Genomic DNA, 24104 nt, shown 5'->3' on the forward strand with positions numbered 1-24104 from the left:
AAGTCTCAACCCCGTGTGTCAATTTGGCTTTCAACCTATTTGATATTTGAGAGCTAACTGATGGTTGTAACCAGTCTAAAGGAACTGGATTTTGATCCTTTTAAGATTGATTCCAAATAGTAAATTAATTAATTTAACCATCGAATTAAATATATAAAGAGAGATTTACAATTACAGTACAAGAGAGAGCTTTTCCAAACTCCACTCTAGGTTATAAGTTGTGGGGGATGGTTTACTGACCTAAGGATAACAAAACCTAGTCTTGAAGAATAGACCCCTTATCAATTAGGGACACATTCCTATTTGTTCAGTCAGTCAGTCAGTCCGTCCTCGCGCTTGTGTTCCAGCTAAGCCAGAGTTCTTTAGTTGTTTTACAGGTGTGGGTGATTTTAAACTATAACTGGGTACGCTAGTTGCTTATTGATGCTAGCCTCACACTATGCATTAGCAAAGAAACTAAACAATGTTTAATCCAGTGAACCCAGTTTAATTCGATTGTTGAAGGACTTTGTCTCTGAGGATTTACAAGGAAGACGAGGACCAGTTGGCAATTTGGGTGACCGGAAACGCCCAAATTTCCACTGGCAACATTGGATTAAACAGTTATCATAGAGCTGATAATAGCCTATTACCTGTGGTTGTTCTTTTATCAACAAAGACAATCAGGGACCCGAGTGCCTATTCCCTGAGATAATGAATGTGAGTCTTGCTAGGAACACTGTGGCATGAAAGACTGAGGACTTGTCTGCAAGCATCAAAAGTCAAGTAATTTGACTTATTTTCAATTGCGTGCGATGAGACCAATGACATAACAGACACTGCACAGTTGTTAATCTTTTTGCGAAGAATAGATTATTTTTTGGTAACAGAGGAGCTACTTGACCTTCAAAACATGACACGAACTACAATAGGGGTGGATATTTCTGAGTCGGTATCCAAGGCCATTAGACAAGCTGAACTACCACGGCAAAATGTGGAGTGACAACAGACAGGGCTCCAGCTATGACAGGTGCTCAGAACGGACTAGCAAACTTTGTGTGCAAGGAAGTGAGCGAGGCGGGGGGCATCCAGTCCAACTTCACTGCATAGTATACCATGAGGCCCTGTGCACAAGAGTCATTAAAATTGAGAATATTATGGGCACAGAAATTGTGAACTGTATTCGCTCAAAAGTGCTCAAATGCAGGCAGTTTTGTGCATTTTGCTCAGAAATTGAGGCAGAGTATGGAGATGTAGTAAACCATTGCGAGTTGGCTCTGTCGTGGTACCATACAAAAGTGGGTTTTCTCGCTAAGAAAATAGATTTATCAGTTTCTACGGGACAAGAAACAACCAAGAGACGAACTCTCAGACACAGAATGGGTCGCAGACCTTGGATTCATGGCTGATTTAACAGGGCATTTAAGTACACTCAACACCAGCTTACAAGGCAAACATACTATTGTGTCGCAAATGCATGTAAGCATTAAAGCTTTTGTGATGAAGCTTTGTTTGTTACAGAAACAATTGACCGGAAAAATACCACACACTTTCTGTCCCTGTGCAAGGTAATGGACACTTATATCAACGCAAACATTTCTGACAAAATGGGTAAATCCATGGATGTAATTGCAGCACAATAATTTGACTATGATTTCAGACATATAGAGGTTGACATGGACATTTATCATGCCCTTTCACAGTTGATGTAAATAATGCACTTGCCGACCAACAATTGGAACTGATAGAAATGTAGTGTGAAGACATGCTGCGCTGTCGTCATCAGCAGCTTCCTCTGTTGGAGTTCTATCACAGTCTAGAAGAGACCAGATTCCTTCATACAAGGACCCATGCTAAGCACACGCTCAGTTTATTTGTGTCAACATATATGTGTGATCAGACCTTTTCTCTCTTGACATTGATAAAAAATCGCCTGAGCAGTTTGACTGACTCCCATATATGTGACATTCTGAGAATGACAACCACCAGCCTTTCACCGGACTACAACCAAATACTTGTAGCCAAATTACAGCTTCACTGCTCACATTAATTAGAATTGGTAAGGGAAGTCTACCAAGCTTAATGTTTTCATTTGAAATAATGATGTCCTGGTCTAGTAAAAACATATGTTATGAATTAGCGGTCTTCTAAGGTCGACATTTCTGTATTAAGAATGTTTTATTCTAATATTTTGAGACACTGGATTTTTTATTTCCATGAGCTGTAAGCCATAATCATCAAGATTGAAACAAAAAAGGCTTGAAATATTTCACGTCGTGTAATGAATCTAGAAAATATGAAGGTATTAATTTTTATTTGAATTACAGAAAAACTTTTTCATGATATTCACATTTTTTGAGATGCACCTGTATGGGTGTGGTTAATACTTGGGTTTGTGTACATACAAAGTTGTAAAATATATGCTGTGGTTTATATGGTGGGGCTTATAAACGAGGAATTACGGTACAGCCAAACAGATTAATAAGGAGATTGCACTTCAATTTACTAACTTAGAAGTAAGTACAGATAAAGGCAAGTGTTATCTAATGACAACATGAATTTGTTGCCTGTATACAGGTTACTCACTTAAAGAAGAGAAGTTAATGTAGCAGTAGCTAACAATCTCTAACTTTGTTATGTAAGTATAAATGCTACAATGTCAACAAACTTGAGACACAAAAGTCCTCTTACAATAATAGTTGTTCTACTTGTGGATGATGAATGATGAAGAGCCTTAAGGATGACAAAGTATTGAAATCTAGAAACCCATGTGTTTTACTGGAGAGCAACTAGTGAACAATGATGCTTCCTGTTTGCAACGTCCTGTTTGAAAAAAAAGGGAAAACAAAACTAGATACGCTAGATATAAATCATATTGAAGAAAATATATGGTCCGGCGCAGTGTGGGTAAAATTATTTCAAATGAATGTTTTGCTTCCTGGGTAAATATTTGGATAATTTAATAAAAAATCTAAAAGTAATTCCTTTATTTTGTAATTATCTACTGCCATTTACTATGCAAACCTGTACTGTAGGTAGAACATCAAAGAACAATAAACCTAGTGGTTACTTTGGATTACGCCGCAGAACAAAACCGGGAACTTAATGTAAACAAAAAGTGATGAAATGCTTTGGGTAATTTGTCCTTCCCCTTGATGTCCCCTCTTTTTCTCACTAGGGGTTTGTAACTGGGGGCAAGGATGGAGTGGTCGAACTATGGGATGACATGTTTGAGAGGTGTCTGAAGACATACGCCATCAAAAGGTCTTCACTGACTGCAGCATCTAAAGGTGTTCTTCACTTCATCTCTATCCAGCATTTCATTGCAACCAAAAGCAGGCATTTGAGTATGCAGGTTGCAGAAAACTTAAGTGTTTATCGTTTTAATAACCCCCCCTGGCTTGTAGGGTTAATGACCTGTCATCTGGCCTGTGGCAGTAAACAACTTCTGCATCACATTCATTTTGAAATCATGTTTTATTATCTATGCATACATGAATAAAGATTTATTCATTGGTATGTAGAACCTCTCTCCTTTGTTGATTAGTTGAATAAATATTAATGCCAGCTATAATCAGCAGAAATTGTTTATTCTTTTAGTTTCATTTGCTTGCAGCTAATTTTGGAAAGTATGTTTGCATCACCTTCTGCTTGCGTTTCATAGGATTGCTGCTGGAAGACAATCCTTCCATCCGTGCCATCACTCTTGGACATGGACACATCCTTGTGGGGACCAAAAATGGAGAGATTTTGGAAATTGATAAGAGCGGCCCAATGACCTTGTTGGTTCAGGTACACAGAGGGGGTGGGAGCCATTAGCTATATATAGATTTCAAGATCAGTATTTCCATAGATGTTTACTCTGTTTCTGTGCATGTATGTGTTAGGGTCACATGGAGGGTGAAGTATGGGGTCTGGCTGCCCACCCTCTGCTTCCGATATGTGCCACTGTGAGTGATGATAAAACACTCAGAATCTGGGAGCTCTCAACCAACCACCGCATGGTGGCTGTTCGCAAACTTAAAAAAGGTAGCTGCTTTTACTCTGTTCATTTAATGTTGTTTCTTTAATAACTTTAAAGACATCCACAGCTTCACCAAAAATAACTACTTGAAGACATTTCTATTTATTAGCAAACATCCTAAAAGTGGTCCACTCAAAACGAAGTATTACAACAAAAGGAATTCTTCAATTTTACCAAAATATAGTATTTTTGATTTGCTAAAAGAATGACAATGCATCATATCTAAGGTTGCTTTTTATTAAAGGCGGCAGATGCTGTGCCTTTTCTCCTGATGGGAAAGCCTTAGCAGTGGGCTTGAATGACGGTAGTTTCCTCGTGGTGAACGCTGACACCTTGGAGGATATGGTGTCCTTCCACCACCGCAAAGAAATCATCTCAGATATCAGGTTCTGCCAAGGTAATTCCATGAAGTGGTCATCTGTTATGTATTGCAATTGCAAAGTATATGCAGAGCCGAGGTTGAATGTAAACTCCCAGAAATGTTACACTTGCTTGGGACCCCTCTGGTTTTCCTACTGTCTGAGTATACATTTTTGTGATAGTCTAGAAATATTTATTGACAAAATATTGTTACTTTTTTGTGCTTTTTACAGCATTTAGACATGTATGTATGTTACAGTTTTTTCCAGTACCACATCTTTATCCCCATTCCAGATGCTGGAAAATACCTTGCTGTGGCTTCACATGACACTTTTGTTGACATTTACAATGTGCTGACCAGCAAGAGAGTGGGCATTTGTAAAGGAGCTTCCAGTTACATCACCCACATTGACTGGGATACCCGTGGTAAGTGAAAGGAATAAAATACCCAGACAGATGTTTTTTATGGTCTAGTGTTTCATTCCACTGCGCACATTGCAGATGTATTCCCATGGCAGTGGGAGTGGTAAATCTGCCCTATACTTGACTTTCTTCATTTCTATACCAGTAATGGTTATACAACTTTTTTTAATAATAATTTTACAAGGTAAATATTATTTAGAGCCATGACTTTGGAACAATGTGGATTAAATGTCTTGCTCAGGGACAAATTTACAAGGTTTCAGGTATTAGATGCTGCATCCTTTTGTTTACTAGCCCAACACTCTTGACTACTAGGTTACCCTTGACGCCCTAATTGTTTTGTCTCATATGGTTGGATGTGGTCTTGTATAGTTTAAGGTGATTTTCTTTTTCTGTCTGAAAATATGTAACATTTGTAAGTTTGCTATACATTTTTAAGCTTACTATGCCCCCTTTTCACTTACATGCAAACTGCTCTAACAATTCAGTGCTAAAATATATTTTGTTTAATTCTAAATTCAGGGAAATTGCTACAAGTCAACACTGGTACCAAAGAACAACTCTTTTTCGAAGCCCCAAGAGGAAAGAAACAAAATATCAATACTGTGGAGGTTGGAATATAGAAAAAATATTTATTGAAATGTCTAGTGATTACGATGTTGAGCACAAATATGTAAACATTTGTCTCTGTTTCCAGTTTGAAAAGGTGGAGTGGGCCACCTGGACCTCAGTCTTGGGACCCACCTGCGAAGGTATCTGGCCCACACTTAGTTTTGTCAATGCTGCTTCTCTCACCAAAGACCGGAAACTGCTGGCCACTGGGGATGACTTTGGTTTCTTAAAGCTCTTTGGTTATCCTTCCAAGGTAAGTAAATACAAGTTGGAAGTTGAATTAAAAAAACCATTATATTGTGTTTATTTCCCAAAATCTTAATTTGCTTTGTTAGTGCTCCCTGTTGTAACAAGTTTTGCCAAGAAGAACAAAAACAATGCATGCAGCATTCTGTTGCCTACCTTGTTTTCAGGGACAGTTTGCCAAGTTTAAGAAGTATGTGGGGCACAGTGCCAATGTAACCAATGTACGATGGTCCAACGATGACACCATGCTGCTCTCAGTGGGGGGAGCTGACACAGCGCTCATGATTTGGGCCCGGGAGCTGTCGGGACACAAGGAGTGCAAAGCAGTGGACAGCGAAGAATCAGATGACGATGCAGAGGAGGACGGAGGTATGCTTGGAATGTACCGTAGCTGGTTAAATTATTTCTCCTTATAGTTGTCTTTTTTGTGGTTGTATTTATTAATAATTTAAATGTGTTAGACCCAGAGATACTTTTGTTTCTCTGTAGGGTATGACAGTGATGTTGCTCGAGAAAAAGTGATTGACTACATCACCAAGGTTTATGCCGTCAGCATCAGGACCATGGCTGGAATAAAGCCTCACCAACGAGAGAAAGAAGTTCCCGTGGAGGAAAGGTACCATATGGTCATCAGAAATATTTCATATTGTGGTGCTAGAGATCTGATAATGCTATTTTTTGGTGTAACTCTCGCTGCTCTCTTTCTGTTCTCGTTTAGTTCGAGGAATCAGAGAGAAAACACATATTTCGAATTTCGCACAATTTCAGACTAGGCTGGTTTTTAGTATATCAAATAAGTAAACATGTTTTTTTCATACTCACTTTAGACACTTAGACACGCATTACTATACCCCTACCCTAATCCACGCTGGATTAGCTAATACCATTCTGGTCCCGCCGGTAATGGAAAAGCAGAAGGAAACAAATTGTGTTATTGTAAAGGCGCCCTTCTCAGACATCTGTTGTATGTTGCTCTTCTCTTTTTTCCCCCTAATTAATTACATCAAGTAGGCTGAATGTTTGTTAAGTAATTTAATTAAGCAGTTTCTACACAAAGTAATGACATTTAGTTTAAACCCAATCTCTTTATGTTAATACAACACTAAGCATTTACGTTCAGAGAGAAAATCTATGTATTTGCATTGGATTGACATAATTTTCTTATGTAAAATGAACAGCCATTGAGTGTAGCTACATTATAATAAGCCTAAAAGAAAACTGTTTACGGTTATATTGCGCCTATTTCTGGTGGATTTTCAAAGTACACATGCTTTTTTGGGTTATATAGATCACAATCACTTGCACAGTAAAAGAGGATGGGTTTTCACGATTCTCTTGTCTTTTTCCTTGACGAGAAAGTCAGTTATTGTCACCTAAATTGATAGTTATTGTATCAATGTCATTCACAAATAAAAGAATAATGAACCTTGTTGTGCCATGTAATGAAATTGCTTTGGCAGTGTAAAGTTCATCTTGAGTTTCGCTAGAAATGGTTCAGTTCTTATGACTATTCCAAGTAGTAAATAGTGTGATGGCAATTTCATCGATCAGAAAGGAGGAAGTCCAGAGACAAAATTCTCTTGGCACATTTAATAGTTTATTTGCAAATAGAGAGACGAGTCAAACGAGGAGTCTCTGAAGTAGATACATGAACAGTCCGTATTTATTACAGTTAAAAGGGGTGTGGTAAGATGCTGCCCAGCTGTGCTATGTCAATAAAACACATTACCTTTGTTCTGTCAATACCAAGGTTTCACACAAGGGGCAAGCTGTCCTTCCCCACATGGGTAACCTCTTCAACTCTAAGAGGTCTAACAGAATCCGGATAGACAAAAGATGCCCTGATGAGTTATACAGACGGGCAGATTAATGAGTAACCTTATAATCTGCCGATACCAGTCAATGATGCCCCCTAGGCAAATACCAGATCCCACTCTCCTACATTCCTAAGGAGCAAAGGACAGATACCCTTCTTGGTCTAGGCAGAGGAACATGGTCAGAGTACCTAGTGATGTTATGATATTTATACAGACATGTGTCTTACAATCAAAGAAAATAATAACATACCAGGCAATAGAAAAGCAATAATTTCTCAAATACACCTTAGTTCAAAATTTCCATAACAGTAGATACTAGTAGGCCTATCACTGGCTAATAAGCTTTTAAAACGGCCAGTGGCAAAAGCTTTACAGTTCATAGATGCTACTTGTGATGGAAATAAACTTAATAAGAAACGTTAGACAGTTTAACACAATGCTTAATGGTGTCAAGCTAAATATTAAAACTTGGCGTGATGTTAATCTGTTTACAAAATTATTTTATGTCGAGATGCTATACCAACACTCGGGAAACGTATAACTCGGTGGTGTAGTGGTTAAAGACAGCTTCACACCTGGGGGCCAGCCAAATGTAGGAGTAGAGGAAAGTTTGACCCGAAGTAACCCCTGTCTGTCGCTTGTAAACAAAAAGGTGCCCTGAAATGACCCCTCTTCCAGACATCGGATCAAATCCTACCTCAGTAAAATTTTTAAGTGATCTAATTCTGAGTCCACTGTCTTTCCAAAAGATCAGTGTGTGTGTGTATGCATGAATGTGAATGTGAGTATGTAAAAATGTCTGTGTATATATAAACAGTTTGTATGCACTGTCGAAGGTGAGTTGATTAAAATATGTAAATATTACATTATAATGCATTGATTCTGAATGCAGAGATCCTTCCCTTCATGACAAATTGTGATTTTTACAACATGAGATCTCAGGACCTTTCTTTTCCTTTCATGACATGACTCCAACTATTAAGAGAGGTTTGGCGTGTTTAGTGGGTTCATGAATAATAAAAACAAGAATCTTTGCTTAAATTGTTAGTGATTAATTAAAGTAATTTGACATGTGAAAGATTGCAACAGTAGGATCAACTTTCATTAGAATTTTCAAAAGATATTTACATGAATTAGAGCATATTAATTTGCAATAACGATTTTGATCAACTGGAAGTGTACAAAATATCAACAATGGAACGATTAAAATGTATATATACATACACGAGAGCATAGTACAGTTCAAGATCTATTTTGATTGACTGAAAATTAACAAAAAATCAACAATGGAATGATTAAAATGAATGTTTACATAAACGAGTAATGTGCAACAACCATTTTGATCAACTGGATATATACAACAACAACCATTTTGATCAATTGTCTATGTAAAAGTTATCAGCAATGAAACTATTAAAAATATATATGAAACATATCATGTGCAACAACCATTTGGATAAACAGAATATCAACAACAGGGAAACTAACTTTTAACAATATGTAAAAAGAAGAAAAAAAACTAAGAGATTTTATGTCCAACAAGAACTGCCTTAATCAAGAATGCATATTACATATGTAGAATATCTACAATACATACAACAAGTCTTTGTGTGTGTGCATGTGCTAACTAGTACCATTCCGGATCCTGGCCATAGCCCCATGGCTTCTAATTCCATCTTCATCCAGATCCTCTGCTGTGGTGAGCAGTGGCTGACATCCAGGTCATGGGTAGGGAGTCAGGCTGCTGCCTAGGCAGAGGCCAAGGTTTGCATAGGGAGAGAGAGCAGTCTTTATTATTGTTTTGCAACACGCAGTAAAATAAAACCCTTACTCTATTAATGGTTTACAAATGCATTAACAAACAGAGTGTAGTGTCATTTGTTCATGTTGACATAGGACATAAACTCATGTCGTTTTTTGCAAGAACACAGTTAGTACTTGAATTTGTTCCTAGTTCTTTGCATGAACAATATCCTAAGTAATATAAACTTTTCATAATATAATCAAATTGAAAACCTTATTTATGAAGAAGGCTAGACAGTGATAGTTTAACAAATTGCCTTCATGTTAACACAAATAGAACATGGCTGAGCAAGTTAGCAAAGTGCTACCCGGAACTGACAAACACTTGACTGGAGCTAGCATACAGCTAACTTGAGCCAACTAATAACCAACCGAAGCCAGCTAACCACAAGGAACAAGCAACTAACTAATCACTAACCCTTACAGTGCAATGATTGCAAAGTTCCTAAACAATACACTTACGAAATTAAATTATATGAATCAAAATACACTAATTATAATACAGTAACAAATTTGTTTTTTCCAAAGGAATGGACCACCGTCCATTTTACATAGACATGGGTCTCTGTCATAGTTATACAATTACCACGCTTTTCCAACCCTCTACAGACACTTTAACAGGCAAGTTATCAAACTGTATCGAAAGGTCCAGTGTACTTTTGTACTTTACCGACCAGGAAAACAGGATAAATGATGAGAAAGACATGACTCAGGAGTGCGATTACCTTTATGCCTCCATATTTCCAGCTTGTATTTCTGATTATGCTGAGTATGAGCACCAGTCTCAGGATCAGCAAAGTTCCTTTTATAGCAGACAGAATACTGGCTAAATAGTTTCTTCAAGTTTGATAATTAGGCCCATGTTTATGACAGGTTATGTTGTCTTGGTTACTGTCATGTTATCATAAAAAAAGACACTGACAGGTTGTCTCAGTTAATGTCAAGTTGTCATAACAAAGACATTGACAGGATATGTTGTCTCAGTTAATGTCAAGTTGTCATAACAAAGACATTGACAGGATATTTTGTCTCAGTTAATGTCAAGTTGTCAAAATAAAGACCTCCCAAACAATGTCAACCCAAACAATGTCAAAAAAATTACAATCAACCGAATGACAACATTCATAAACGTTCAAAATGATTCCTTCATGTGTCATGTCATGGTTAAGACAGTATCATGACAGTGTCATGTCAGTACTAAGCACACCCCTTCAAATAAAGTGTTGCCAGATTTTATTTAAGAGTCACTTTCATCGAAAGTTATTAATAATTTATCTTGTGCAGGCCTCCAGTCAGTAGAGCTGCCCCCTTACCAGAGAAACTGTTGAAGAACAACGTCACCAAGAAGAAAAAACTTGTTGAGGTTTGTCAAATGGATCCAGCTTTTCAAGGGGAGGTTGAATGTTTAAAAAGTTAGGCATGGTCAAGTGGGTCAAAAGATGTGGCCAAATACATGTGTGTTAGGGTTAGTCTTTACTGTTCATATAAAAGTCTTTATTTTCATGTTTTTAACTATGAAGCCCCTTTAATATTTGACAGGCAACAACAGCTTGTCTACTATATTCAGTGTGAAATTTCTATGCTCCTGTGTATTTTTTCTCATTTGGTGTGGTTTTCAGGAACTGGCATTAGAACATGTGTTTGGATATCGTGGTTTTGATTGTCGAAACAACCTACATTACCTCAATGATGGCGCCGATATCATCTTCCACGCTGCAGCAGCAGTAGTCATCCAGAACCTCTCCACTGGTGTGTGCAGTATGAAGGGATGAACTGGCCAGATGTGCACAATCTTTAGCCCTATACAGCCTGTTTGATAGAGTTTTTTTGGGCACAAAGTACACAGTACAAGTACACAGGAACACACGGCTACTCACCTGAGCCAACCCGCATCCTTTACTACATTATTTATTCTTGATATTATGCTTTGCTAAATACAGGTCTTAAAACAAACACCATATAAATTACATTTGATATCAACTAACCTTTTATAAATGTATTTCATGCAATACTACATTATTTTACTTAACTTTAGCAGAATACCACACAATGTAATCATAACATATACACAAACTCAGTTCATGTACAACCAAGAAAATAATGGAATACTGTTGTGCTCAAAAGTTTGCATACCTTTAGAGAATTGGTAATATATGTACCATTTGTAAAGAAAACATGAGTGAGCAGGCAAAACACAGGTCTTGTATTTCTTATGGGATTCACATTCAACTGTAGGTCATAACAGAATGGCACAATCATAAAACAAAACATGGCAACAAAGAAATAAATGAACTGACCCCTGTTCAAAATTCTGCCTACCCTTAATACTGTTCTTAATACTGTGTATTGCCCCCTTTAGCATCAATGACAGCATGCAATCTTTTGTAATAGTTGTCTATGAGGCCCCAAATTCTTGCCGGTGGTATAGCTGCCCATTTGTCTTGGCAAAATGTCTCCAGGTCATACAAAGTATTTGGTCGTCTTGCATGAACCGCATGTTTGAGATCTCCCCAGTTGCTCGATGATATTAAAGTCAGTGGACTGAGATATGAAAGTCAGGGGACTCCAAAACCTTCACCTTTTTCTGCTGTAACTATCGGAGGGTCACCTTGGTCTTGTGCTTAGGATCATTGTCATGTTGGAAAGTCCAAGAGCATCCCATGCGCAGCCTTTGTGCAAAAAAATTCTAATTGTCTGCCAGTATTTTCTGATAACATGCTGCATTCATCTTGCCATAAATTTTCACAAGATTCCCTGTGCCTTTAGAGCTCACACCCCCCCAAAACATCTGTGAGCCACCACCATGATTCACAGTGGGGGATGGTATTCTGTTCACGAGAAGCCTTGTTGACACCTTTCCAAACATAGTGCTTGTGGTTGTGACCATAAAGCACTATTTTCTATACTCCAAATTACAGTGTGCCAGAAGCATGTCAAGGTGTTGTCGGGCATATTGCAACCAGGCTTTTTTGTGGCATTGACACAGTAAAGGCTTCTTTCTGACAAATCGACCATGCAGCTCATTTTTGTTCAAGTATCGTTGTATTGTTCTCCTTGAAACAACCACACCGTTTTTTCCGGAGCAGCCTGTATTTCTCCTGAGGTTACCTGTGGGTTTTTCTTTGTATCCCGAACAGTTTTGGCTGAAATCTTTCTTGCTCTACCTGACCTTGGCTTGGTATCAAGAGATCCCTGAATTTTCTACTTCTTAATAAGTGATTGAACAGTACTGACTGGCAATTGCAAGGCTTGGGATCTTTTTATATCCTTTTCCATCTTTATATTTCCATTACCTTGATATGCAGGTCTTTTGACAGTTCTTTTCTGCTCCCCATGTATTTAGCTCAGTATCTAGCCTGCTCAGTGCATCCATGTGAGAGCTAACAAACTCATTGACTATTTCTACACAGACACTAATTGCAGGTGTGGGAAATTCACCTTTAATTGCCATTTTCACCTGTGTGTGTAACCTTGTGTGTCTGTAACAAGGCCAATTATTCAAGGGTATATACATTTTAGATATGGGCCATTTGGGTGATTTTCTTCCATTATGATTGAAAAAGAAGCCATTTACAACTGTGATAATAAATGGCTTCATCTGATCACTGTCCTTAAATAAAAAGATTTTTATGATCAGTCCTATTTTCAATATCAATGGCAAAATTTCCCAATTTCTGCCAGGGTATGCAAACTTATGAGCACGACTGTACATGATTGTCCTTTTTTGCTATGAGCAATCAAAAAAATGGATACCAGCAAAATAGTGCACTCACAGGGATACATTTTGTTTCATTCTGCAACATTCAGTTTAAACAGAAAATGAAAGATTTTACCTTGCACGTACTTTAATCTGTAAGAGAGACAGATTAATTAGAATCACGACTCTGTCTTAAAAGGGTTGGTTAACAGTATGCCTGTCCTGCTATCCAGTTTATTATTATTATTTTAGGTATAGGGAGTGTCACATCTGTTAACTATAGATTTGATTATTACAGCCGTTTTAATGAAAATATTTGGGTGACGAGAGTGCAATCTATTTTCAATTTAGAGAGGATTCCCTCCATGTATCCATTATTATAAATGTAGACAATAATAATGTTTTACAACTGTAACTGTACATAAACAGAGTGAGGAAATGTGGAGAAACACCTGAAATGAGCTGGGAATTATATTATACTGTATATCTTCTCTTAGGTACTCAAAGTTTTTACCTTGAGCACACAGATGATATTCTCTGCCTTACTGTCAATCAACACCCAAAGTATCAAAACATAATTGCGACAGGACAGATAGGTAAGTGTAAAGACATTCTATTCACTTAACCTTCACTAAACCCATACTCATTTATTTTCAACTGTGATTTGCTTTGTCATGGGCACTGATGTTTTTGTGTGGAACCTTTGTAAGGGTTCTCATATTTGCTGAATAATATTACACATTTTAGCCACCCAGAGCATTAAAATTAATCTGTTTTAGGTCCATAACTGTGTCACCTTCATGCCAAATATCACCCTTACCCATTGCACTTGTTTCTTTTGATGCTTCCTTATTTCGCCATTGTCCAATCCATAACAGGTGATATTACAGACCAGCCAGGTAAGATGGTGCCATTTATTCTTCATGTCTTATTTACTTTGGTTTCAACTCTGGGTTTTGTTCATTCGGCACCAAACAGTGTTAATGTTGCATAAAATTGGAGAAAACAAATTCAGTGTTTCATTTCTAAACCTTTTTGTGTCGCATACATTAATGAACATGGTCCTTTAACTTCAGAGTAACTATCTGCTCCATTGAAAGCATAACCCACCCCTCAAAAATGGATTAATGGTTAGCTATATGTATTGCTTACAGAAGATAAGTAAATGTAAAAATAAATTAAACTCTGTGTTGTAATTGATTGCTGTTGTCCTTTTTGTGTAGAGTCGGAAATTGGTGGTGAGTATTGACTTGTAAGGAGCCCTTCAGATTTTGCTTTGTCCTGTTGTAGTTTGTATTTAAGCCTGCAAGTGTATATAAAGTGATGAATGAAGTCTTACTATGTTGCTTAGCCCTTACTATGTGCATGCCAAAGTAGTTCAGCAAAACTGTTATGGTTCTTGTACTGTATAGGGTAAGTTGCCACTACTAGTACCAGGTTATGCATGTAGATGCCAGCCTGTGACCGACCCTTAGTGAATTTGATGTGACCAATTTTAAAGTTTGTCTCAAAATGACCACCTTTCCTATCCTATGCTTTGCCCCATGATACTCTGTGTTGTTTAGTGGGATTTGCCCTCCTGTGGTATGATATTTTGTCAAGGTAATTTTCAAACTAAAGGACAGAATTTTTCCCCTGAAGGCCTTGCCCCCTCTATACATGTGTGGGACGCGGTGAGCAAACAGACGCTGTCAGTCCTACGGTGTTCACATGCCAAGGGTGTGGGCTACGTTAACTTCAGTGCCACAGGCAAGCTGCTGCTGTCGGTAGGGGTGGAGCCTGAACACACCATAACCGTCTGGCGCTGGCAGGAAGGTAAACAACAACAATTATTATTATTTTGTACCCCAGGTTGCCATAACATCAGCTAATAGGGAACCAAATATAGAAATACAGTGCCTTCGGAAAGTATTCAGACTACTTCACTTTGTCTGCATATTGTTGTATTATGTATTTTGCCACAATCTAACCTGTGTGCTCTGAATCTGATTTTCTTTAGGGACCTTTTTATTTTCTGAACTGTTCATCCTTATCTTAATTTTGATCATTCCCTGCCACTGAGAAACATCCTCATAGCATGATGCTCCCCCCACATGCATCACCATATTAGCCAAGTGATTCACAGTACCTTGATTTTCCTAGCTATAGCGCTTGGCGTTCATGACTAATAGTAAAATCTTGGTCTCATCATACCAAAATATATTTTTCCTCATGCTCTCAGATTCTTTCAAGCAGCATGTTATATGTCATTTACTCTACCATAAATGCCTGATTGATGGAGTATTGCAGAGATGGTTGTCCTTCTGACATGTTCTCCCATCTCTACAGAGATACTCTGAAGCTCTGTTAGAGTGGCCATTGGCTTTTGGGTAGAGCCCTGCGCGGGACTGTTTTCTTAATCCTGCTCCCGCTGAATTTCGTACCATTTCGGACCGCCTGCATCCACAAACATCATGTCACAGCTTGTAGAAATAGTGTAGAATTTACACATTAGGGCTCTGCTAAACATTCAGAATAACAGAAAATAAAACATGCCTTTACACAAAATTCTTTGAAAAAAATCTTTGCACGTTCCGGTGTCGGAATCCTACAGCCACACTTTAGAACGTTTCACATTAGATGTTTTAAACATGTTTAAGGTAGCTAGCTAATGGTGGACTATCAGAGCAAGTGAAATATGTTAACTAGCAACCACGTGCGGTGAATGGGGAATATGCTTTTTACGTTCTATTCGGAGCACCAGAGGGAAAATATTTCAATCCACACATTTAAGTGGCACCGAAATTAGGTACTGAAATTTGCCTTCTAATTCAGTCTGGTAGATCCTGGTCATATAGGAACCTGTTCCATATTGGTATTTTTATCTGTAACAATTGAGAAATTAGTAAAAATATCAGACTTTCCTTGCTTTATTTTTGTAAAGTAAAAACCCGCTTTAATCTTTTTTTTCTACTTCATTTGATGACTCCATCCTTGTTGTTAGCTAGCTAAATCCCGGGACCCGCAGTATATTTTTTGACAGCCCAATCCCACTCCCAGCAAAGTTTAAACTGCCCGCTCCCGCGAGATTTGTGTTGGGACCCGCGGGATTGCAATCCCAATGCAGTCTTCTAGTTCTGGGCCACATTGGGGGGTTTTCTAGGAGGAGTATTGGTGGACCCAAACTTCCATTTCTCAGTGATGGAGCCCAATGTGTGCCTGTGAACTTTCAATGCTTTAGCAATTTTTTCGTAACCTTACCCAAATCTACACTACCATGTAACAAAAAGGCCTGGACGTCCATGGAAGACAACAGTGGTGGATGATCGTAGGATCCTTTCCATGGTAAACCCTTCACAACATCCAGCCAAGTGAAGAACACTCTCCAGGAAGTAGGCATACCATTATCCAAGTCTACCATAAAGAGAAGACTTCACAAGAGAATACAGAGGGTTCACCACAAGGTGCAAACCATTCATAAGCCTCAAGAATAGAAAGGCCAGATTAGACTTTGCCAAAAAAAACATCTAAAAAAGCCAACCCAGTTCTGGAACAAAGAAGTGGAATATTTTGCAATGGCCAAAATAATCAACTGATCTCAACCCGATAGAGCGTGCATTTCACTTGCTGAAGACAAAATTTCAGGCAGAAAGATCCACCAACAAACAACAACCGAAGATAGCTGCAGTAAAGGCCTGGCAAAGCACTAAGGAGGAAACTCAGTGTTTGGTGATGTCCATGTGTTCCAGACTTCAAGCAGTCATAATTTTTTTTACATTTTATTTACGATTATGTTAATTTGTCCAATTACATTTGCTGATCCTCCAGATACTCACCTAGTCTAAAGAAGGTCTGGAACAGAATGGTTAAATTAAGAGACCACTGCAAACTGATCGCTTCTGTTCCTAACTCAAAACCTTCCTTTTAAAAATGTTTGGAAAGAAAGAAAAAGGTGCAGTGGTCTCTTAATTAATGCTGCCTTCTTGGCAAGGTCTTTTTCAGGGTAGGGCGTGTTTATTTCTGCAAGACATTGCCAAACCACATTCTGCAAGTATTAGAACTGCTTGGCTGCGTAGTAAAAGAGTCTGGGAGCTAAATTGGCCTGCCTGCAGTCCAGATCCCCAGCAAGCAACACGCCAGCGGCCCACTAGCTTTTTGCGACCAGCGGCAGCCGTTTTTTTTTTATATAGCGCACATCGCAGTCGGGCCGCCGGTGGGCCACTTTCATGACAATACCTTCTAACAATACCCTGATCAGTGGCTCACCAGCGAGCCGATGACTGCTAGCCACTTTTATGCAATAAACCCAGCGGGATGCCTCACGCCCCAATATTATTTATTTTTTTATAATAATCCTTTCTAATAATTTTGGTCATATCACAAATGACAATGAACTGAATAAAATCTAAACAATCTATTTCAAATAATGCAAGATGCATACAAAAAAAATGTGCAAATGAATTGAAAATCAAATAGTGCAAGAAAACGTGTCCCGCAACAGATAGTAAAATTACAGTATTTGAATGTGAAAGTACAAAATAAACATAATACAATAAAAAATAAACAAGGGCTAGAAAGGCAGTAATATACATAAGTATGACCTAGCAGCAATCAATAGTTATTGAATATCATAGATACATCAGTGCAATAAGCTTATGAATGGTGGAATAACACTACAACTACAGTCAGAATTAAGAACATTCACACAGAGCTATAAATATATTAAGAGGATAATACAATCATATATACAGTATAGTGCAATAGTCAAAGTCTATTTTATTTATAAACTATCAATGTTGACCAAAATTCTGTAAATTCTGTACATCTCAGGCTTTCCACCAGCGGCCCGACTGCGTTATGCTGGTGGCTACCCGCCGAAAAGAGGAAAAGCCTGAGATGCTGGTGGTGGAAAGCCTGAGATGCAAATTAGCTTATGCAAATTGAGATCAGGAGAAAAGCGGCAAAAGCTGGTGGCCCGCTGGCTGTATGACATTATAGCTGTCGGCGACCCACCAGCATCAAAACGCCGGCGACGCGCCAGCGATTGCACACTGGGCAGGCACCTAAATTGTATTATACTTATATATTAACAACATGTAACACCCGGAATATGTTCACCCTGTTAAGGACATAGACATAATTGTTTAAATGTGTTTTCAGTGCATGATTGCTGTTAAAATAACTTTTTTATAGGAATCATATGTCCCTCAGTTTAATCAGATATAATTTTTTTTACAATAATCTTTTTTTTAACATCATAAAATGAAAAAAACAAGTGCGCATTATGAGAATGGGACAAATTCTTCCACAATTTTTCTTAAGAAAAGTTAATTATGATAAAAATTACTCAATGTTTCTAGCATGTATAACCAACCCCATCCATATGTTTGTGTAAATACAAATATACATGGGATATTTGGTAATTTCATTGAACAATGATGAAAAATACCAACATAACAGGGGGGTCAGAAGAATAGAGTACAGTGCCTTGCGAAAGTATTCAGCCCCCTTGAACTTTTTGACCTTTTGCCACATTTCAGGCCTCAAACATAAAGATATAAAACTGTCATTTTTTGTGAAAAATCAACAACAAGTGGGACACAATTATGAAGTGGAACGAAATTCATTGGATATTTCAAACCTTTTTAACAAATAAAAAACTGAAAAAATGGGCGTGCAAAATTATTCAGCCCCTTTACTTTCAGTTCAGCAAACTCTCTCCAGAAGTTCAGTGAGGATCTCTGAATGATCCAATGTTGACCTAAATGACTAATAATGATGAATATAATCCACCTGTGTGTAATCAAGTCTCCGTATAAATGCACCTGCTCTGTGATAGTCTCAGAGGTCCGTTTAAAGCGCTGGGAGCATCATGAAGAACAGGGAACACACCAGGCAGGTCCGAGATACTGTTGTTGAGAAGTTTAAAGCCGGATTTGGATACAAAAAGATTTCCCAAGCCTTAAACATCCCAAGGAGCACTGTGCAAGCGATAATATTGAAATGAGTATCAGACCACTGCAAATCTACGAAGACCCGGCCGCCCTCTAAACTTTCAGCTCATACAAGGAGTAGACTGATCAGAGATGCAGCCAAGAGGCCCATGATCACTCTGGATGAACTGCAGAGATCTACAGCTAAGGTGGGAGACTCTGTCCATAGGACAACAATCAGTCGTATACTGCACAAATCTGGCCTTCATGGAAGAGTGGCAAGAAGAAAGCCATTTCTTAAAGATATCCATAAAAAGTGTTGTTTAAAGTTTGCCACAAGCCACCTGGGAGACACACCAAACATGTGGAAGAAGGTGCTCTGGTCAGATGAAACCAAAATCGAACTTTTTGGCAACAATGCAAAACGTTATGTTTGGCGTAAAAGAAACACAGCTCATTACCCTGAACACACTATCCCCACTGTCAAACATGGTGGTGGCAGCATCCTGGTTTGGGCCTGCTTTTCTTCAGCAGGGACAGGGAAGATGGTTAAAATTGATGGGAAGATGGATGGGGCCAAATACAGGACCATTCTGGAAGAAAACCTGATGGAGTCTGCAAAAGACCTGAGACTGGGACGGAGATTTGTCTTCCAACAAGACAATGATCCAAAACATAAAGCAAAATCTACAATGGAATGGTTCACAAATAAACATATCCAGGTGTTAGAATGGCCAAGTCAAAGTCCAGACCTGAATCCAATCGAGAATCTGTGGAAAGAACTGAAAACTGCTGTTCACAAACACTCTCCATCCAACCTCACTGAGCTCGAGCTGTTTTGCAAGGAGGAATGGGCAAAGACTTCAGTCTCTCGATGTGCAAAACTGATAGAGACATAACCCAAGCGACTTACAGCTGTAATCGCAGCAAAGGGTGGCGCTACAAAGTGTTAACTTAAGGGGGCTGAATAATTTTGCACGCCCAATTTTTCAGTTTTTTATTTGTTAAAAAGGTTTGAAATATCCAATACATTTCGTTCCACTTCATGATTGTGTCCCACTTGTTGTTGATTTTTCACAAAAAAAAAAAAAAAACTTTTGTTTTTGCACCCATTTATCATGAGCTGAGCTCAAATATCTAAGAATTTCTCTATGTACACAAAAGGCCTATTTCAGCATGATTATTGCACAGGTGTGCCTTAGGCTGGCCACAATTAAAAGACACTCTAAAATGTGCAGTTTCACTTTATTGGGGGGTTCTGGGGGGGGTCAGAAAACCAGTCAGTAACTGGTGTGACCACCATTTGCCTCACGCAGTGCAACATATCTCCTTCGCATAGAGTTGATCAGGTTTTGATTGTGGCCTGTGAAATGTTGGTCCACTCCTCTTCAATGGTGATTTGTTTCAAGATATGTATAGCGTAGGATTTTAAAGTGAGTGAATAGTGAGAGCAACAATGGTTTCGGTATTGAGTGATACACCTGTGGTAGACCTGACTTATGAAATTGGTTGCAGAATGGAGGATAGAAATGGGGGAGAATATGAACCAGACATCTATCATGCTCCAAAGAAGCATTTCCTCAATTTGTATAGAACTCAAGTGCCGTCCTCAAGTTGTTAACGGATCAACATGACTTGCCAAATGTGTGTATGTTGTGTATGTTGAGGTTTGTGTTTGATTACCCTGCTTCTAAAGTGAAATTGTACAGTTTAGCCATAGGAACTGAATATACAAATGCAACAGTTGGGGTTGAATACCATATCAACAAAGTATTTCGTCATGCAGTGTGTCCTGAAATGAAGAAAAGTATGAAAGGCTACACTTGCTACACAAGTATGGAGATCAAATGGGAAGGTCTGTCAAGTTCCTCAGAGAGAATGCATCACAGATTAAACATCCAGATCATTTTTTTTATTACAACAGGATTTGTTGATGTTGTTTCTTTCACTGAGACTAAGTGATGGACAGAAGCGTAACTAGCTAAGTGTGCTCTTAACGTTTGGTGATCTGGAAAACAATGTTTCAGAGAATTTATGATCTTTTTGTACAGAGTCAACAATGGCAGAGCGTTGTAAAACTAAAGACATGTATTATAGTAGACAATGCTGATCCTGAAGAACCTCCAACTAAAAAACCTTATGAAGAGAGTTTGTATGATGAGCCAGCAATGTCAATTTATTGATGTTATAGTTGGTAACCACGCCCCTCTGCCAAAGGAGCAACATACCAAGAAAAGGACAGGCCAAAAGTAGGCCAGACACCATTTCAGCCTAGTATCATGGCTTCCATTGCATCAGAGGACTCCAAAGGTGAACCTATTCCAGTCAGCATATCGCAGCCTCTCCTATTTGCCTATCATGAACATTCCAAAGGCAACTGTGAAGCCATCGTATCATAATATCGTTGAAGATGACCAGGATAAGGATTGGGATGCAAGTCCCTTGTGCGTGAACGTTTCCCCTAGCAGTCCTCCGACCTACTCGCCTATTACACCCCTCCACTTGATCTGCAGTCTTTGGATGTTTTTGATGGTGGTCTGTTTTTTGTAAATGCCATAAAATCCTACATTTTAACACTTTTAGGGATTGTCGACGAGCACAAAAAAAACTGCAACGGTTGTTTTACAGACCATGGAAGTCAGTGACAGTGATGAGTGCCTCTATGATTGTCCCAAATATCACTTTAGCTGCAATTTTGAAGAGGTGGTAAAGTGACTGTGGTCTGATCGACTCATACCTGCATTGGCCAGAGCCCTGAAATCCTTGGGATTTCAAGTTCAACATCCTTGGATTTGTGGAATTTCAGAGGTTCTTCTAAACAAGTTGAAAGAATCAAACTCCATCATAAAGACCCTAAATAAGATCTCAGAGTTGCTGCTGGGTGACAAAAAAGACCGACAAGCTCTGGTAAATAAAGTTGTGACTCTCTGGCGAAACAGACCCGTAGATAAAGAAAATCTGTCTCCGATAGACAGTCTAAAATCTGTCTCCTGAGACCATTAAGGCTTAACTGATATAAATATTGTAGTATTTAATTGATAATGGGTAACTGTTTATGTTGGTTATTTGAGAGAACAGACCAATATTTTCTTTTGAGAAGTGTTAGAGATCTTATGATGCAAATTATTGAAAGAAAAGTAAATGACACATACAAAACCTTTGTTTATGTTAAACGTGTGCAAAGAATGGAGGAAATCTTGCATTGCGTAACTGTGATATGACTCAAAAATGGGTACAATTGATAAAGCAAGCTGTAGATGAGCCTGTAGAAATATGTGTCTAAAGTTTAATGTTTTTTCTTTGAACCGCCAATAACATAGATAAATGTTATTGGCGGTTCATGGATAAAAAATACCAGCAGGGCTTCAGCGATGAATTATTTACCATGACAGAATGTCTGCCCTGTATACCACCAGTTGATTAAATAAATGACTATGATGAGGGTACTTTTTATGACAAAGAACAAAGATGAAGGTAACTAAAGACAAAGTGTTTCACGTAGATGAAATTCTGTAACGAAAGCAAATACATGGAGAAACGCACGTATTTGTTGGCTGGAAAAACTGGCCTGAAAACGCTTACAAACATAATCATCCGAGGAGTCTCTAACTTAATACATGAACAGTCATCAGTACTTATAGTGGAAAAAGGGGTGTGGTAAGATGCTGCCCATCTGTCTTGTTGTCACGTAGGTTTTACCCAAAGGGTATCCTTCCTGCCATAATGTTGTGTTTACCTAAAGGGGCCAACTGACCTTACTTCCTCCCAAGGACCACATTCCTAAGAAACAAAGAACTTCAAACAGAGCATTAATAAAGCGTTCTGGGTACTCTAGAAATTCACAACATTTTAAACTTTTGGGCCCAATACATCAGGACATTTTCTTTCAAGAGTGTTGACTCTTAAATGCCATTGATTTAAGAGTCAAATTAACAAAAGGAAATGTTGTCTGATGGCCGCAGCTGAAAAGTGTTTTAATCTAAAACTGCTGAGTACATCGCTTTTTGTGAAGAAAGTCTCTGTATCTCATTTGTTTAGAACATTCCAAGGCCATAATGAAAATAAATGCCTTGTATCCACTTTAGAGAATAACAATGAAAATATTCAGCATACCCAGAGGATCTAGAATTTGCAGTCAAGACAATGTTTTTGGGTGCACTCCCCCGCTACATTGTTATCGGATTGGTTGACCATGAGGCCAGCACTGATTCTCTCGATAAAAAACCCTCTTATTTCCATAATTTCAGTGCAGGGTAGGTAGCCCTCTGTCAGGATGGACTTCAAATTCCTGCTAAGGCCTTCCAGACAAATTTCAACAACGGTATATGCGTTAGAGAATTATATAATCTGTACCTGGCTATGGGAAGACATTTAAAATATCTGGCCTTGCCTGTTGAGAGAAAGGATTACGCAGTGGGATACAACCTGTATGTTTTCAACCTAGCTCCAGATGAAGACACTACAGGAAGTATTTCATTGGTCTCCACCGGTAGCCTAAGATTGGAAATGAGATTCAGAGACCCTTTAGACTGCACAGCCACTTTGATTGTATATGCCTGTTCCGATTCCATCTTAGAAGTAAACTCCCGAAGACAAGTCATAGTGTATTACTATTAATACCCAAGAGATAGAGATTTTGATGCAGCAATGGTTGGAAAGCAGTTCTGCAGAGTATGCGTGTGTGATGAATTACCTACAGATATTTTTAGGGATCACCTGGCCATGTTCATTGTCAGTACCCATCCGAGTGTACAGTACCTGCCCGGGGAGTGCTGGCTGTGTCTATAAAAGATGAGAAAATCACAACTTTTTTGATTCCTATGGATTTCCCCTTAGATTTTCACATTTTTTTGTTGTGATATAACAATAAGAAAGTACAGGATTCATTTTCTATTTATTTTCGACAGCCTGTGGTCATCCCTGCATTTTCTATCTCTGTCAAAGAGCCAGGGGACTTTCCTGTGAAGATGTTATCTCTCAGTATAGTGAGAATTGAATGAGAAATTATGTCTTGGTAGATTGTTTTGTTAGAAAATATCAATAGTGCTTAAATGTATGTCCTTTAAAATTATATACTCAGTGTGCATGTTCAAGACAAATGTTTAAAGAAAACCATAAATGTTAAGTTTTGTAAAAAAAAATATTTGATGAAATATAATATCATTACATTGCAATTGGTGAGTGTACATTTATTTAGATATTTACTAAAACTTTAACCAGTCTTCGGTATT

General features: G+C 38.4%; 1 protein-coding gene across 10 annotated transcripts in view; it reads left to right on the forward strand.

Annotated features, from left to right (window-relative positions):
* The window catches only part of LOC105030787 (echinoderm microtubule-associated protein-like 6), a 200103-nt gene that overhangs the window by 72154 nt on the left and 103845 nt on the right, over positions 1 to 24104 (forward strand). For all 10 annotated transcript variants that reach the window (XR_004576137.1, XR_004576136.1, XR_004576135.1 and 7 more), the window contains exons 19-33: positions 3158 to 3269; positions 3644 to 3771; positions 3867 to 4008; positions 4248 to 4400; positions 4658 to 4789; positions 5309 to 5397; positions 5484 to 5651; positions 5812 to 6013; positions 6134 to 6260; positions 10549 to 10627; positions 10884 to 11013; positions 13459 to 13557; positions 13840 to 13860; positions 14185 to 14199; positions 14603 to 14776. Coding sequence is in view for 7 of the 10 variants with exons in the window: in XM_034294192.1 (XP_034150083.1) it covers positions 3158 to 3269; positions 3644 to 3771; positions 3867 to 4008; positions 4248 to 4400; positions 4658 to 4789; positions 5309 to 5397; positions 5484 to 5651; positions 5812 to 6013; positions 6134 to 6260; positions 10549 to 10627; positions 10884 to 11013; positions 13459 to 13557; positions 13840 to 13860; positions 14185 to 14199; positions 14603 to 14776 (1771 nt within the window). In the remaining 3 variants the exon portion in view is untranslated. The remainder of the gene's footprint in view (positions 1 to 3157; positions 3270 to 3643; positions 3772 to 3866; positions 4009 to 4247; positions 4401 to 4657; positions 4790 to 5308; positions 5398 to 5483; positions 5652 to 5811; positions 6014 to 6133; positions 6261 to 10548; positions 10628 to 10883; positions 11014 to 13458; positions 13558 to 13839; positions 13861 to 14184; positions 14200 to 14602; positions 14777 to 24104) is intronic.

The sequence above is a fragment of the Esox lucius genome, chromosome 9, assembly GCF_011004845.1.
Source record: "Esox lucius isolate fEsoLuc1 chromosome 9, fEsoLuc1.pri, whole genome shotgun sequence".
In the NCBI taxonomy this organism is placed as follows: domain Eukaryota; kingdom Metazoa; phylum Chordata; class Actinopteri; order Esociformes; family Esocidae; genus Esox; species Esox lucius.